This window comes from Neospora caninum, chromosome XI, assembly GCF_000208865.1.
Source record: "Neospora caninum Liverpool complete genome, chromosome XI".
NCBI lineage: Eukaryota > Apicomplexa > Conoidasida > Eucoccidiorida > Sarcocystidae > Neospora > Neospora caninum.
Window position 1 is genome coordinate 1,294,746 of NC_018397.1, and position 16,576 is coordinate 1,311,321.

The 16,576-nt window shown below is 53.0% G+C and overlaps 2 protein-coding genes across 2 annotated transcripts; both read left to right on the forward strand.

Annotated features, from left to right (window-relative positions):
* Positions 1-447: 447 nt before the first annotated feature.
* Positions 448-5,264, forward strand: NCLIV_054710 (hypothetical protein; the record flags this gene model as incomplete). The annotated part of the gene is made up of 9 exons (XM_003885025.1): positions 448-1,770; positions 2,051-2,131; positions 2,251-2,337; positions 2,890-2,938; positions 3,200-3,270; positions 3,723-3,802; positions 4,405-4,468; positions 4,644-4,695; positions 5,179-5,264. The coding sequence occupies 9 exons, from the start codon at positions 448-450 to the stop codon at positions 5,262-5,264; spliced, it is 1,893 nt and encodes a 630-aa protein (XP_003885074.1).
* A 4,214-nt stretch (positions 5,265-9,478) lies between these two features.
* NCLIV_054720 (hypothetical protein) lies at positions 9,479-13,517 on the forward strand (the record flags this gene model as incomplete). The annotated part of the gene is made up of 8 exons (XM_003885026.1): positions 9,479-9,712; positions 9,943-10,117; positions 10,223-10,351; positions 10,491-11,271; positions 11,521-12,280; positions 12,465-12,713; positions 12,942-13,199; positions 13,326-13,517. The coding sequence occupies 8 exons, from the start codon at positions 9,479-9,481 to the stop codon at positions 13,515-13,517; spliced, it is 2,778 nt and encodes a 925-aa protein (XP_003885075.1).
* Positions 13,518-16,576: the final 3,059 nt, after the last annotated feature.

A 16,576-nucleotide genomic window follows, 5' to 3' on the forward strand; every position in this document is an offset into this window, starting at 1 on the left:
GGTTGTCGAGCTCGAAGAAGGCGTCCAAAGACCTCCATGTTTTCAAAAGAACCTGGCCACGTTTGCAGGCTCGGTGCGACTCCGTCGTGCTGCCAAGCAGGCACGTCTTTCTGTCCTCTTTCCCGCTCCGGCGACTCGGCCAGCTTTGAATGGCCGTCGCCCGTGCAACCCGCTGGACCTCCAATCACGGTATCTTTTTTTCGTTACAAACCGTTCTCAATTTTGCACCACCCCGTAGTTAGGGAGCAGAACAGGGAGTTTCTCGCATATCGAGCATGGGGGTTTGGGGCCGTTGGTGCTCGGACTCATCGGTCTCGTTGTCTAGGAGCCGAGTGAACGGCCACGCCTTCGTCTCTCGAGTCTTTGTGTCTGTAGATTCGCAGAGCTCCGACCGTATCTCCAGCGGTTCCACCACGCAGTGGCGCCTGGATACACTGTGTGTTGGAAATGACTTCTCTCCCGTCCACAGGTTCCGACGACCAGTCGGCCGTTCCGGAGGCCCTACGGGGGATGATTGTCCAGGCGGCTCCGGAAGACGAAGCGGAGTCGATCAGCAGCCTAGCAGGTTGTTTTGCTGCCTTTGACCGTAAGCCTTCCTCTGACGTCCTTGATGCTGAATCGGACTCCCTGCGGCCACCTGCCACTCCGCTGGCCCTCTTTCGCCAGCCTCCGACCGCTCCAGGGGTGAATGCACACTTCCCGTCAGACTCCTCTCCGAGCGCTCCGGCGCCACAGCATCTGGAGAGCCGCGAGCGAACGCAGTCGATTGCTCGCGTGTCTGATCACCGCGTCGAGCCGGTGCCTCTCAAGGCGGTCTGCCCCGGCGGGTCTGACAGGCGCGACTGTCTTGCCGAATCGAACGACGGAAGTGCAGGGGCCGTTGCCACGCCACGCGGCAGCTTGTCCCCACGGGCAAAGACCGCGTCGATTGCGGGGTCTTCTTCAGTGCCCGAGGAGGGAAGCCTTGCGGGGAGCTCGGAACCAGGTCTGGCCAGCGCAGGCACGCATCAGGCGCACCCAGAGCAGGCCGGCGGCGCCCGCCACGGGTCTCGTACCTTGAGGCAGTTTTCGTTCTCGAACCCATCGGGACCGCCGCGACCCTTGTTCCCGAGATCGGGATCTCGATCTGCATTCCGGCCGCATATACCGACCAAGGGGGAGACCGATAGCAGAGCGGCCAGCGGTCCGCCACGTACAGAGGCAAGCGCGTTCAGCGGAGACGACGAGGCTCGCCAGGATCGAACGGATTGTGCGCTGCAGATTGCTCGAGAGTATGGCCTGGACCTGACTGCGGAAGGATGGAATAAACAAGACAGTCTTGGCGCTTCTGCCGCAAAGCCGCCTCGCCCCTGGGAGCGTTTAGACCCGCGACACAGTGTCGTCAGTCTTGCGAAAAATGTGACGGGTTACGGATTTTACTTTGGGGCCACAGATTCTCCTTACCCGATGGGTCACGACGAGGAGAGCCACCGTGAAGATACACCCGCCGGGCAACGCCAGATTCCGGCCCAACCGAGGACGCCACATGAGGACGCAGACGCCCCAGAAGCTGGATCGGGCTTTTCCCACTACGGGAGGTGTTTCCGTTTCCAGCGGATGTATCCACGCAATGCTGGGAGCAAACAACCGACCGAAGCTTCCGCAGCTTCGCGTTCCTCACAAAGCATCGAAAAACAGCCCACCTTTTGTGGCTGTCTTCGTTACGCAACTGCGTGGAGAAGATCTCGCGGGCGACACGGAGGCCAGGCGTCAGGGCCCTTGAGTCGGAAGGTAAGAACCTCTGAATTTCCGATCGGCTGCGGAGGAGTCATCGTCCGTGTCTGGGACCGTTTCAACCGTTGATGTTCCGTGGGCGAACTCTTGAGAGGCTGAAGCCCCGAAAAACGCAGCAAACTGCATGCGACCAGAAGGGGGCAGACTCGTGTATCTAGAGCGACGCCAGGAAACAAAACTCATCGTCGTCCCCAGTTCGCTGCTGGTGCTTCTGAGCAGTGCTGGAACTTACTGCTCGTCACTGTTCGTTGTGGGGACTCTTTGTTATGTTGTCCAGGAAATGCGGCCGCGGAAACTCAAACATCTCAAGTGTGAAAACGTTCCTCCCTTTCTGGGTCCGCAGAGGGAGGAGCACAAGGTGAGGTGCCGAGGTGGTAGCCCACTGAACGACGGGCTGCAAAAGACGGAACTGAACTCTCCGTTGAACTTGTGAGATTTCGGTCCACTGAGCTCTGATTGTCTGGCGTGTGTCTTCAGAGCAGAACTACCCTCGTTCTTGACCTTGACGAGACGCTGGTTCACAGCTCCTTCAGGCCCGTGTCAGTTGCTGCTTTCGTCATTACGGTAAGGACCGTCGAGGCGTTTCCGATGGAGGCTCGCGGCGCGCCACGGAAGGACGCGTCTCACGTGTCTCCGCGTGCGCGGCGAGAAAGCTGAGGCTGGCTGTCTTTGGAGACAGTTAGAGGTTGCAGGTGGGTAGCAAAGTAACAATGCAAATGGGGCAAGTGTGTGTCCTGTGCGCCGAGCTGACTGGGCAAGACTGCAGTGTTTGAGTAGTCGTTAATATCCATTGGGGTGGCAGAGGAAAAAAGCAAAAATGAGGCGTTTGCAATCCCTTGTCAAAAATGGCGTGGAACCCGTCGCCGAGATTTGCGGCAGATCCTTTTTCTGCAAGCGTGTGTTAGCCAGAAGCTTGTGGTGGGCGTGACGTCCGACAGTGTGCGCCGTGGCCATTCACAACTGGGATTCGGTGCGGGTTTTTACCAGAACCGCACAGTTCTTCTCGCGGAGAAGCGTGCATTGCGTCCCATTGTTGGTGAAAGGTCGTTTAGGACACCGTTTGCTAACCTCACGATATGACCCGTATACACCTGGAGGTTTTGCTCACTTTTGCAGGTTGAAGTCGAGGGGAAGCCGCATAAGATACACGTGTGCAAGAGGCCCGGTAGGTGCAGGGAAACGGGAGGTTTCCGCGGGTATTGAACGAAACACTTTGCTCATGGTGTGTCGTTGCGTATCTGGAATTCGCGTTGCGTGTGCAATTCGGCAATTGCTTATGGAGATAGTTATTCGCGGTGGTGCATCCAACAGCGTTGGTTCACATCTTTCGTGCACGGCGTCCTGTAGGACGCACCAGCCTACAGAACCGGCTCCAGCTGCTAGAAGAACGTTGTACCGTGCCTGGCGTCTTTCCTTTTGTCTGCAGGAGTTGACAGGTTCCTGGAAGTTGTCTCAAGCCTCTATGAGGTCGTCATCTTCACTGCCAGTTTGCAGACTGTAGGTTTTCGGAGCGGGTAACTGCTTGCGATCACACGAATAAAGCTGCAGATTTCCTAGTAGCTAAGGGTGCCTCCTTGTTTACCACTATGGTTTTGCCGTGACTTCAGGCTAGCGAAGACAACTGTTTCCAGAGTGTCTCAAAAGCAAGTGTGGCTGTCGCATGGCGAAGCACCAAAGAGAGACTAGGGCGGACCCTTGATTTACCAAGGGGGGGTGTTCGCGCATCATGTGCGCAGAGAGCAGCCGCCACATTGGTGGTCTAATTGGCGGGGATCGCTTGCGGAAACTCCGTGACCGTGGATCTCTCTCTTTCTCTCAGCTGTCCCGCTTTCTGATAGATAATGCACAAAACATCAGTTGTTTCACGCGTGTTGATGAGATGTCTGCTGCGCACCCTCTGATACTTTGTTGTGAACACGCACAACGGCTATGGTGAGAGCTGCCTGCAGTATGCCGACCCTCTGATCGACCTCCTGGATCCGAAAGGCCTGTGCCCGTATCGCCTTTTTCGCTCTTCGTGTAGCCACTGGTAAGGGCCGCGAGAGGAGATAAAAGAAAGGTTATCACTTCATCTTTACTGGTCAGTGGAGTTGCCTACGATGGGTTTGCTTGTCTGCATGAGTGACGCGGATATGTTTGCCCTAGGTATTCTTTGTCCTTGCTGTTAATGCACAGGAAAGGGTTATGGATCAAAGATCTGGAGAACCTCGGGCGCGATCTGCGACGAGTGATCCTGGTGGACAACTCGCCCAGCGCCTATCTGCTTCATCCGTGGAACGCACTACCCATCAAAAGCTGGTAACTTCTCGGAAAGGCTGGAAAAAACTGCTCCCTTGCTGTGACTCGATTTGCAAGCTCGTATTTCTCACACAAAATGCTATTGTGAATCGTTTCAATAGATGGGAGAGCTGTTCTTTCAACGGGTAGTTATAGCCGAGAGGCGTTGAACATGATCTGCATCAGCTCTAGCCTAAACTCACCCGCGGTAGGGGTGAGGCCGCTTTGTCAGGTTCATTCCCGTCTTGCAGGCCTTTCAGACCGACAACTTGAAGCTGAGGCACGCCGTTGTGCGTGAACGCAGGCTGTTCATGTGACCGACTAGCTCCTTATTCACTTTGCTCTTTTTATCAGGTTTTTCAATATGGCGGACCGAGAGCTCGATGACCTCACATCAATTCTTGCAGTTATGGCAACGGTGAGGGACCGCGTGTCTAGCCGGAATGCCTGTCTGGATAGTCCAAAGAGGAGCCGGCAGACAGTTGGTGGAACAACACAGGTGGTTGTAGATATGCAAAATGGCATGTCGCTGAGCAAACATCGTTCAGTTCCAGTCTAGGATGTCGATCTCGTGTTTTTTGTCGTGCCACCAGGTGCAGGACGTTCCCGCCGTTCTCAAAGAAACTGTTGGGCCGTCGTGTCGAGGTAAGCTTGGTATTTGCACTTTTTATGGCCTGGGCACCACTTTATGACCAGCGCTCGGAACAGCGTATCCTCGTAATATATATATATATATATATATATATGAGCGAGAAAGCTTTGTAGGACAACTGTTGGTATCCATTTCAAGTCAGCTTCATGGTGGGCAATCCTCAAGTCCTTCCAATTCACGCCTACGATGGCAACACGTGTGAGGGCGTAACTGGCCATCAATCGCATGCGTACCGTCTCACGGAGACCAATTCAAAGTATCAGTCGCCGGTGCTACAAAACTGTCACCTCGTATCAGACGGCGATATGCTTTTCCGAATGACGGGTGCATCTAGGCGCTGTGTCGGTATTCCAGTGTTGATATCCTCACGTACTCGGGGGGCCGCCAGCTTTTCGAGAGCAACCGCTGGGAGCAACTGCATCGCAGGAGTGGCGTATGGCACCGTGAACGTTTCACCTTGTGGGCGTTGTGAGCAGAACGGGTCCTGCAAGAGCTGCGACTGTTAGGCGAGGTGGAAGACAAGAGAGACGAGGAAGAATGGTTCAACTTTTGCCAAATTTGAAGAGTCGTTTTTTCTCTGTGGTGTTGGCAATTTTGCGCGCGGGAGGTTCCCCGGCTATCGCAACCACGCTCGGAGAGGGGATAAGCGTCACGCGCGGCAAAGCTCGACGTGACAAGCGCTAGATTTGTTGCAGAGGCAGCGATCTGCGTTTTCCGTGTTTCTGGGGGCCTCTGTGTGTGCGTGTTTGGTATCACTTGTTGTGAGTGTGTAGCTGAGGTGCAAGCGTATCTCGGCCTTTTATTATGCGGAACAAGCTCAACTTCAATGACGGCAGCCGGAGACGCAGACGTACCACGATCGCGCTTGTCGGCGGTCACGCTGTGGCTCCACGACTGGAGTAGTGAAGACGTTGGACCCTTCGCAGCGTCGTTAATATCCTGTTTTCCATTTGGAGAGATGTGGTGCATTCAGGGCATAGTTCCCTAGCCGGTAAAATGCGCATTGCACTACATCTTGAAGAGGGCAGCCTTACGCCGACCAATGTAGTCTGCGACAGTTTTTTTTATTTGGAAGGACTGACACCAAAGAAAAGGGGAAGTACAGGACGGCTGCCGGGTTCCGTGGCACTGCTGACTTACAAGCATCCATTAATTTGGTCAGGCGGTGGATCTGGGCTGTAAGATAGCAACATATCCGTTGCCGTGATTTTAGGGTTGCCTCTCATCTCCATTAGCAATGGATTCCTGGACCAGTTTTACTTTTTGTCGTGTGTGTCATCGGGCGTGTCATTACATTTTAATATATGTGTATTGGGGACGTGACACCGACTTATCCATTCAGGAGTTGACCAATTGCCGGAAGAAGCCGCTGTCCTGTAAACCGAAACCCCGGCTCTCTCAATTGCTTGTCCGGATCATTTGATCCAGCAGGTACAATTACATTGGATTACATAGCGTGACATAGCCGTCTGACAACGCCCCTTGAACGAAGTGTGCTGGAGCTATCGGTTGCATCATCGAGAGATTCGGTACTTCCCAGTTTAGAGTCTCTGGTAGATGCCGAGTGTTTCCTCTCTACAGAGAACAAAATAGCTATCCAGCAGGTATTGTCAGCATGCGGACATGCCAGATAGAGACGTATGCGAAATACAGAGCTGGAACTGAAAATGTTCGACTGTATGTATCAGCAGCAGATGTTAAACTTAACTACTTCCCCACTCCACTCGGTCTTGCATATGAACTATTTACTCTTTTGAGTAGTGGTGGAAGAGCCTGTAGGGCGGTAGAGAATGTTTGATCAGGCGGCGCGCGGAGGCGGGTCTATGGGGCTACAAAGCAATAGGTTTTGCTTGACTGCGTTTACGTGATGTGTGTGTGGGGAACACCAGGAGGAAAGGTGTCGGTAAAACCTCAACCGTGCTTGAAGATGGTCTATGAACTGCTCTCGTTGAAACCAGCAGCAACAGGAAAACGACGGTGGGGTGGCCTCTGTCGATCCTGAGAGGTGACAGGCGGAGGAGAAACTCAGTGTCTCGAGCTGGGGACTTTACTCGCGAATCCTAGCTCTACCGGCAAGCAATGTAGGCATGTCGGAGCTTCCAGGTCGTCTTTCACTGTCTGGAAATAGTCAGTTCGGAAATAGGACGAGTCCTCTAATTCATGGTGCCTGCAGAAAGAAATGTTAGATCCCCACGAACAAGCGAAGACTATCGCCAGAGGCTCTCGATCCAGGAAACGCCCTGATATTGTAGATTGCCGTGCACTAGTGTCATGTTTAAAGCTTGACTCAAATTCCCGCTTGTCACTGGCGGCTGCATGAGGTAACCATAACAGCAACGCGTCCGGTGACCACCTGACTTGAGTCGCGGTGACGTCAGTGCCACCCTTCAAGAATTTTCAAGTCTATCCTCACATATTCGTGCATGTGTGACAATGCCGCGTTCATCGTCTCCCCTGGTATCGGGGGACACGTTCTCGCTTGATGTCCATGGTCTTCACGTCTCGAGGGGTACCTCGACAACGTGCAACAGCCCTTCTTTTTTTCTTCCTGGGCAAGTTGCTGTTCTTTTTGACACGTTATGCTGCCGAAAGGTACCAAAAGAAGGCACCACCAACAAAGACTGAAGGGTGTTGCATCGACGGAATCGATCTTGTATGCCACTTCGTTATGTTTGTCGTGGAGGTGATGTGCCAATCCTGCAAATAGGTGCAGTCATTCATTCTCTGATACTGTCAAAATGCGGTTAGCGAAGCGCTAGAGAGGGCATGAAGCTTCGCGTTATTCAGCAAACTCGGGGGATCTATGCAAAACATCGGAAGTTCTGGAGTTGTCCATCATTCATCATTTTCAGCTAGTGACCAACCGCTGCTGTTCATTGCTCTGGGGGACGCACCTCTGAGACCGGTCATAAGTCTGCCTTTCCGCTTTTGCTGGAAGTACCGTCACACTTGGAGTCAGATGCGTGTAATATTAGTTGCTGCGGTCTGGCCGCTTCGGTGTTTTTTTCGGTGGAAAGTGCTTCTTTTCTGGATATGTAGTGAGAAGTACACGCATCCCCTTTCTGTTGCATTGGGTTTCTGTGGTGCAAAAAATCGAATTCTTCAATCGAAGATACTTTCTTTCTGCTACCCACACTCCTGGTCATCGGAGCGTCCAACGCATACGCGAGGCAGCAACTGCTGCATACGGCACGGTAGAAAAAAGCAATTGTTTACGTTTGCACAGAAACAAAAACTCCCACACATTAGGAGAGTGCATTCAACCGGGAACGAATTGCAACCGTGTGAACTTCATAAAAATCGCGCGAATAAGACCACGAGACGTTAACTTGTTCGATAGCGAACCGCTGTAGCATCTCTCAGGAGCGAGACGATACCGGTATCTGTCTTGAAATGGATCATTAGGCAGACGCTGTAACACAATCACCCCTTGCAGTGGCTTCCGCACTAGGCCAATCACACCAAATCAGGCATTTTGTCGCAAATAACAACAAACTTTCACGTGAGTCCAATAACGCTCAATCGAGGCTCCACTGACCAAGTGACGGTCCCGCGTACTGTAGAAACCTCCACATGGCGTCGATGTCTCTCTGCAACTCAAATTTCAGTAGCTGACTGAGACTGCTGCGGTGCTGCGAACCCAAGACGACTGACGGCGTGTCATGCTGTGAATCCTGTTTCGAGTTTGTACATGGTGTGCAGTGTACCTGTTGCCGACAGCCAGGATCTACAGTGGCAGAGAGAACCAGCGGGTTCGCACTGAGAGTATTCCGCAGCCTTCCCAGGGTGTCACGTAGCTCAATTGGCCACCTATATATATATATATATATATGCTAGCAGAACGTTGTGCTGTACCCAAGTGGAATCCGTGGCCGCAGTTGTCCTGTTGAGAGAGCAGGAGGCACCGCCTCAAAATGTGCACCGCCACTGACAGCTAGCGCATCTGAGTAGCAAGTTGTCTCGCTGTTACTACGCGTGAAAGCAGTAACCACCATACGGTACGCCTCGAACGTAACCGATTTTGAAAAATCCCCTGCGAACCGCATTGACCACCGTTTGCTTATTTGTTCCCGTTTTGTCTAGTTGGTAATATGTGTGCGACGTGTCAACGGGGTTTTGGAGAGCTCAACTTCGCGCTTCGCGGCAGTGTCGCTCCTCGCGCAGCAGCCCGTAAGCTCAAAATCTTTTTCCAGTGATGCCCAACATCGCTCCCCTCTCAGGTTGCTCGGGCGAAAAAATCCTTCCCCTGTCACTGACACACGGAGCACAGAGGAGTGCGATGCATCAGGCAGATTCGTCGTGCGGACCCGTGCGTCAGCAGAGGGGGGGCACAGGAGGCGGTTCGGCGTCATCAGCTGGCAGTTGCCGCTGCTGGTGGCGTCCGGGCGCATCCGACACGGCAGCATTCCTCAGTTCGCGTCATAGTCGCACGCACACTGACCCCTGTGAGCCGCAACTTCTCACCAGAAAACGCGGTGCTGCAGAACGTCTTCGGGTAGCTGATCGGCTGAACCGTCGAACGCGATTGGATCGTCTGGCGCTTGCAGAGAACGATAGATGAGCACGGCGTAGTTACACCAGTTGCACCGATTTTCTCCGTGGTTCGCGGATTCCTCCATGACAAGACGCCGTTCGACGGTTTCTTGCGAAGTGCCTCAAATTCTCCCGCCTGGACGTTAGTGTCCATCCGTGCAGCTGTCTCTCGTTCCTGAAGGGAACCTTTTTGGGCTCTCCTACATGTAAACCACCCCATTTCTCGCGTAGAAACGAAGAAAAATGGCAAACGCGGCAGACGAGAACGTGTTTGCCAACGACTCGTCGTATCACTGGGAAATGCGCCGAAAGGCCTCATTTTCCAAGCTGACCGGCGCAGTGCCCCGTGCCTTTCCCGGCATGTACAACGAGGAAGATCCGCACGCCGATGTCAAGAAGGAGAAGCTTTGGAAGCTTATGGAGACATACATAAGCTCTGATATTCACTCCATCCAGCGAAGCGTCGTGAACCATGTGGTGCGTCAAAAATCACGGATTAGCACGCGTTTACCCGTTTACGTGTGTCCGTGTTGAAGTCCTGCACAGAGGAGAATCACGGCGACACTCGTGCGCTGTGTTCGGCAGTGTATTGACTTGCTGTGGACACTTTTGGCAACCGGACATGAGTTTCTGTCGGGCAGAACGCACCCGTTTGCACGCTGACATCTTCAAACGTGTGCAGCCTCTGTGTCCCCGCTTCTTCACAGGAATACACTTGCGCCAGAACGCGCTTCAACTGCGATCCAGAGTCGTGCTACCGTGCAGCAGCCTTCTCCGTTCGTGACCGCCTTATCGAGACACTCAACGACACGAACGCTTACTTCCACGAAAAGGACTGCAAAAGGGCGTATTATTTGTCGCTTGAATTCCTCCTCGGCCGCGGTAAGTGCACTTGGGTTCGCGGTGGAAGCAGTGGCTGACAACCCAAGATGTGCCTGAGAGTGAACAAACAACACCTCGCACCGGTCTTGTTTTGTGATTTTTCAGCTTTTCAGAACGCTCTTGTTAACCTGGATATCGAGAACAACTACAAGAAGGCCTTGGCAGAACTGGGATTCAACCTAGAGCAGCTGTACGAGTATGAGCACGATCCTGCGCTCGGAAATGGAGGCCTTGGTGAGCACCCAGCATGAGGGTCTGCTTGAGAGTTTCGCGGGTTCTGAGGCCGCTTCGCGCACTAGACTTCGTGAGGATAGCACTGCGCTTTTGGCCGTTCAACGTCACGCTTGTGTGATCCTGTTCCGCTCTGGTTCAGGGCGATTAGCAGCTTGCTTCCTCGATTCTATGGCGACTGTCAATCTTCCGTGCTGGGGTTACGGCATTCGCTACACGTACGGTATTTTCGAGCAGAAGATCGTCAACGGACGTCAGGTGGAACACCCAGATTACTGGTTGACGATGTCGAATCCGTGGGAGATTGAACGACCGGACTGCACATATGCAGTGCGCTTCTACGGTTCGGTGAAAGAGTATCGCGACGCCCAGACTGGCAAGATGCGCAGCAAGTGGGTCGACGGCGAGATTGTTCAAGCGATGGCGTTTGATAACCCCATTCCCGGCTTCGACACGTACAACACGATCAACTTGCGTCTGTGGAAGGCCGCCCCGAGCAAGGAATTCGACTTCCACCTCTTCAACGTCGGGCGCTACTTGGAGTCGGTTAGGGAGCGCCAACGCGCCGAATCGATTTCCGCGGTGCTCTACCCGAACGACAACACCATGGAAGGCAAGGAGCTGCGCCTGAAGCAGCAGTACTTCTTCGTGTGCGCCACAGTGCAGGATGTTCTGCGCCGCTTCAAGAAGGTCTCCAACAGGGACTGGAACGACCTCCCGTCGAAGGTGCAAATGCAGCTCAACGACACGCACCCGACAATCGCCATTCCGGAACTGATGCGTATCCTGCTTGACGTTGAAGGTCTGGAGTGGGAACAAGCCTGGGACCTCACAAAAGAGATTTTCAACTACACAAACCACACAGTCCTTCCTGAGGCCCTAGAAAAGTGGTCTGCAGAATTGATCGGCAAGCTTCTGCCCAGGTAAGGCACAAAGACGCGTAATTAGACTGTTTCAGAGAGAAGGCGCGGTCGTAGTTAACAGTCGCGGACTTGTACGGCCTGGGGCGGGGTGTAGCCACCAACAATGCCAGTTGCTGAAAGCTTTCTCGGGCGAGGGTGTCTCTTTTCTGGGGTTTGTGTGCAAGATGGGCCCGACCTGAGGCGTAAGTGTAGCTGCCGCGTGTGTTCAAGACGAGATGCGCGCAAGAATGGTGGTATGGCCGGATGCAGGCACCTTCTGATCATCAACGAGATCAACTTCCGCTTCTTGAACGAAGTCCGAGGCGTTTTCGGCGACGACTGGAACAAAATCAGTCGTATGTCCATCTATGAAGAAGGAGAGGAGAAACGCATCCGCATGGCAAATCTGGCGGTTGTCGGAAGCCGGCACGTCAACGGTGTGGCTGCAATCCATTCCGAGCTTGTGAAGAAAGATCTCTTCCCTGAGTTCGTCGAATTCTACTCCCGACAAGGCTTCAACAACAAGTTCCTCAACGTCACAAACGGTGTGACGCCCCGTCGATGGATCTACTGCGCGAACCGCGGGCTCGCAGATCTCTTCAGCAACTGGCTCGGCTCGGACTCGTGGCTCAAAGAGCTCGACATGGTTGCCGGCCTCCAGAACCACATTGACGATCCGCAGCTGCGCAAGGAGTGGCGCGCTGTCAAGCGACAGAACAAGATGCGCCTGGCGGCCTGGGTGGAGCAGAGATGCAACGTGAAGCTGGATGTGGACAACATGCTGTTCGACATCCAGGTGAAACGCATTCACGAGTACAAGCGTCAGCTCCTCAACTGTCTCTACGCCCTGCACCGCTACCTCACCATTAAAAAGATGTCGCCCCAGGAAAAGGCGAATGTCGTTCCGCGAGCGACGATGATTGGAGGCAAAGCGGCGCCGGGATATTTCACAGCGAAGAACATCATCAAGTTGATCAACAACATCGCACAGGTCGTCAACAACGATCCGGATGTCAACCAGTACCTCAAGGTGAGTTCCCTGAGACGAACACAGCCATGGACTCGCCACAGAGTGTCCAGACTCGTAGGGTGAGGAGGCCCCCCGACTCTCGATATTTCGTTCGGGCCTGCTGGGAAAAGGCGTTTCGTTAGTGTAGTTTCAGCCACGCTCATTTTCGGTGTGCCGCATCTGATGTTTCTTAACGTTTTCCCAGGTCGTCTTCCTTCCAAACTACAATGTTTCGCATGCGCAAGTGATCATCCCGGCCAGCGATTTGTCTCAGCACATCTCGACGGCAGGCACAGAAGCCTCTGGCACATCCAACATGAAGTTCGTTATGAACGGAGGCTTGATTTTGGGGACGCTTGATGGTGCCAACATCGAAATTCGCGAGGAGTGCGGCGACGACACCATGTTCATTTTTGGTGCCAAGGAGCACGAAGTGGCTCAGATTCGTGAACAGGTACTTTGGAGGGCACCAAGCGTCAGATTCCTGAATGGAAGACTATGCGTGTGTGACACTGGAGTTTTGCCATAGTTTTTCGAGCATTTCTTTCGGCCACCTCAATCCTTTTGTAGAGTGGCATGGTGTCTTTCGACAGTCAGGGGTAGCATTACGAGTGGAGACTTCAACAGCGCGACAGGAACAGACGTAGCGGTTTTTTGGTGCGCCCGTTCTTTTGATTTGTAGGCGAAGAACGGCAACTACCCCATCGACGGACGACTCAGAGAGGTCTTCGATTTCATGCGCTCCGGGAAACTTGCTTGTGGGGATGGGCAAGCTCAAAGCGACTTTGTGGCAATCGTGGATCAGCTCTGCAACAATGGCTACGGTCACAACGGTGACTTTTATCTCCTCATCCACGACTTCCGTGACTACTGCCGGGCTCAGCAAGTCGTCGATGAGACCTATAAGGATGTGGAGCAGTGGACCACTCTTTCCATCAAAGTAAGTGTCAGAAATCCGACCATGTCGTATCTGTGCAACAGGATGATCCTCCAAGGAGTTTCCTGTGTTCGGTAGGATCCCTCGAAATTTGGACAATGCTTGGGTGTGGCTGTGTGTGTCCCGCAGGCCGCGTCGTCAATGGGGAAATTTTCCACTGATCGCTGCATGCGTGAATACGCTACCGAAGTCTGGAATATCGAGCCGTGTGAACGGCCCCCTCCGGATGAGTTTCAGAGAATGAGATCCTTCGCGAATGACACCCCTAATAAAGTCTCAGGTACTGCCAGCTCTTCGAAGTCCCACAAATCTAGAAGATGAAGGAAACCGTCACGCATGGTAGAGATCATTGATCTCTACTTGATACTGGCGTAGAGTGATATCCTGCATACTATATCGTGTGTGTGAGAGCCTCGTGAATTCCACCTACTCTATTTTTTCTTTCAACGCCTGCGTGAGCGACGGGGCGAGCTACCGCCGCAAAAATTGCTGGTCTTGTTTTTCACTGCGGAACGGTCTGTCGTAACTTTCTACAATCGACGGCGTCTCCGACTTCTCCCTCTTAACTGGCACACATCGTATGTGTCAAGCTCCCCTTCTGTGGATGAAATCATGAAAGTGTTACCTATCTCCGAGCACTCGTGGCGGTTCCTATGGAGTCGCACTTTCAGCCAGCCCAGCACAAAGGCGGTGCCAAGAACGGCAGTTCAGTCACCGTGCATTTGGTGCAACGAGTTGGGACCGCCCCTTCCTTGTTAGCAATGTCTTACCGCAAATCGTAAATCGTAGAAACGAGGGTGGGAGGGTAGGGGGACGCGTCTTACAGACGTGTCTTTCCTGTTGCAGTTGTAGCAGTGTGACCAATATTGCCAAGACGATGATTTCGGCCATGCCGTGGTGTACACGCGCTCGCAAGACTCCACTGGGGACTCGTGGGCCCCACAAAGTAACGATGCGATGCGTGTGTATACTGTGGCTTTATATGCGGCGTGTGCATTCGTGGGAAGTCAAGTAAAGTCATGCTTTTCGGGTGGTTCAAGCAGACGAGTGCGTCCGCGCAAGGAACGCCGGTGCTCACCTCTGCTCTGCATTGAAGGCGAGAGCCACTCGTACGTATGCGCTACCGTACAAGATGTTCAGCATTCCTTCACGGCTGTGGGACCAATGGTGGCAGAGTAGGTAGTGTCCTGGTCGATAGATGTACGTATTCCATATGGACTGTAGTCAGGAGTTAGTTATAGCGGCTGTCTCTTGACATCAATGTGTCTGCAGCATGAATAAGCCGTCACCGCAATGGAGAGGACTGTATCGTCGTGAGGCATGCGAGGCAGTTAACAGGTGTACGGAGAGCGAGTTCGAGTGGCGGAATACTTTATCAGGGGAAAGCTATCTTAAAGGTGGCCGACACGCAGACTGTCCGAGGATGATAGGTTTCGATGCGTCGGGCATAGGATTGCTCATGGTGTTTCTGAACTAGCGTTTGGCGAGTTCTTGAGTGACAAGTCAATCATTAAGACGGCGGCGAAGCTCCGTGACTTATGATGAATGTGATTGCGAATACTTGTGGAAAGGGAAGTAGTATTTTCTTGCATTTCCGCATGATACCGTGGGCCTTTCTGCGGTATGGAACGGATCGTCAGTGATCGATCTACTTCTCGGAGATGGCACAGGCATCCAGTGCTGCATTTGTGTCATCTTCCCGTGCAACCAACCGCTGGAGTGCAACGTTGGAAAAAGAAAGCAAGCTGTAACCGTATGCGGCTATGAAGTAACAAACAGGAGTGGTATGGTCAATTGGCCAACGCATCGCTTTCTCACTTTCCTGGTGTCAGCATGGTCACGCGAAGCATTCGATCTATATGCTCGTTCCGTCTATTTCGTTGTCGGCGGCTGCGCGGATGGATTCGCTGCTCGTAACTGGCTCCAAGAGTTTCCCTCGTGCCGAACTGGGGTTCCTATTTCACCGCACTAGGTGTTTCACTCGGTCAGACCTTAGGACTTTGAGCTACGTCATACGACCAGAATTGTCGCTCCTTCATCGACAGCTGGAACTGCAGATCTGCGAGATCGGGCTCGACACGTATCCTTGGAGACGGTAACGGCACGATTCGGACTTCGGTTAATCAGTGTTAAATGTGGCCCCAACAAAAACGGTTATTAAGCTCTCATGAGACGCCGAATACCGTTGATGGCCGGAGGAAGGCTAGCTGTGCATATCGGAAGGTTCTCTTTAGTCGGTCCAAACGCGTGGGCGAATTTAACTGCGGACGTCAGAGATGGTTCAGGGCCAGCACTCCCACAATACGGCTGACGAAACGTATGAAACGAAGTGAACATTGGTTTTGGCAATTATAATTCCGTTCCTGGGCACCAAAGGTGCGGGGGTCCGCCGACACCTCCTCAGACGAAAGAGCAGATTATTTTATTTTCTTCACATTTTTCTGTCTCTTCTATGTCGTATTTGATATAGGATAAAAGGTCTTCTCTCGTTGGCACACCATCACACACACAACTAACGCTTGGCATAAGCACGGAAGTTCCACTGGTGCAGACGACCCTCCGTGAATCACACTCTTTGTTGGGAAGCAGGCGGCGCATTCTTGCATGTGCTGAGGCCGTCGTCATCACCCAAGGACTGCTGCCGCATCATGCGAACCAACTAGCAATCGCAATAACGAAATACGATGATACAGCAATACGTCGTAGCGTTCAGGTAAAGTCACGTGCCACGTCACCACATCTGCTGAGTAATATGCGGGCAAGCAATGTCACGGTCGAGCAAAACGCCTGAAGTGACTACACGAGCCTGTACTTGCAGAAAGCTGAGCAGCCTGGCGGCAAGCACGTGACAATGCTGGCGTTGAGGAAAAATGTGCGCAAAGGGCTTTTGTGCCAGCAGAATGTTTGGCATGGTAGTGTATCCTCATGATATCGACATTGTGAAAAGTGGTGCCAGTTGGTGCCTCGCAGATTCGCTGCGACCACAACGGGTGGCGTGGCAATCCTTGGCTGCCACTCCAGCACACGCACTACTGTTAAGTTTGCGTATGTTACGCAATTTTCGTCTGCTCTGGATTTGGCGGCTCCTATTTTTGACAAGAGCATCAACTGCACCTACAGATGTTCGACACAATAATACAGGCACAACTTAGCAGCAGCGGCCAACGGTTTAGCTTTCGTTTAGCTTTCGTGAAAATGTGCAGTCCGCAGATGCTTGAAAGCGGACACCCTCGCGCGTATTGGCTTCTCCCGTGGTTTCTCGTGATGAACATGTGTCCAAATGAGCATACGGGACTTCCGTGTTTGTTGTCACGAGGGAAAAAGTGGCAGTCTTAAAGGGTGGCAGCGTCGCTTTTACCCCGAAGCCCCAGAAAGGGAAC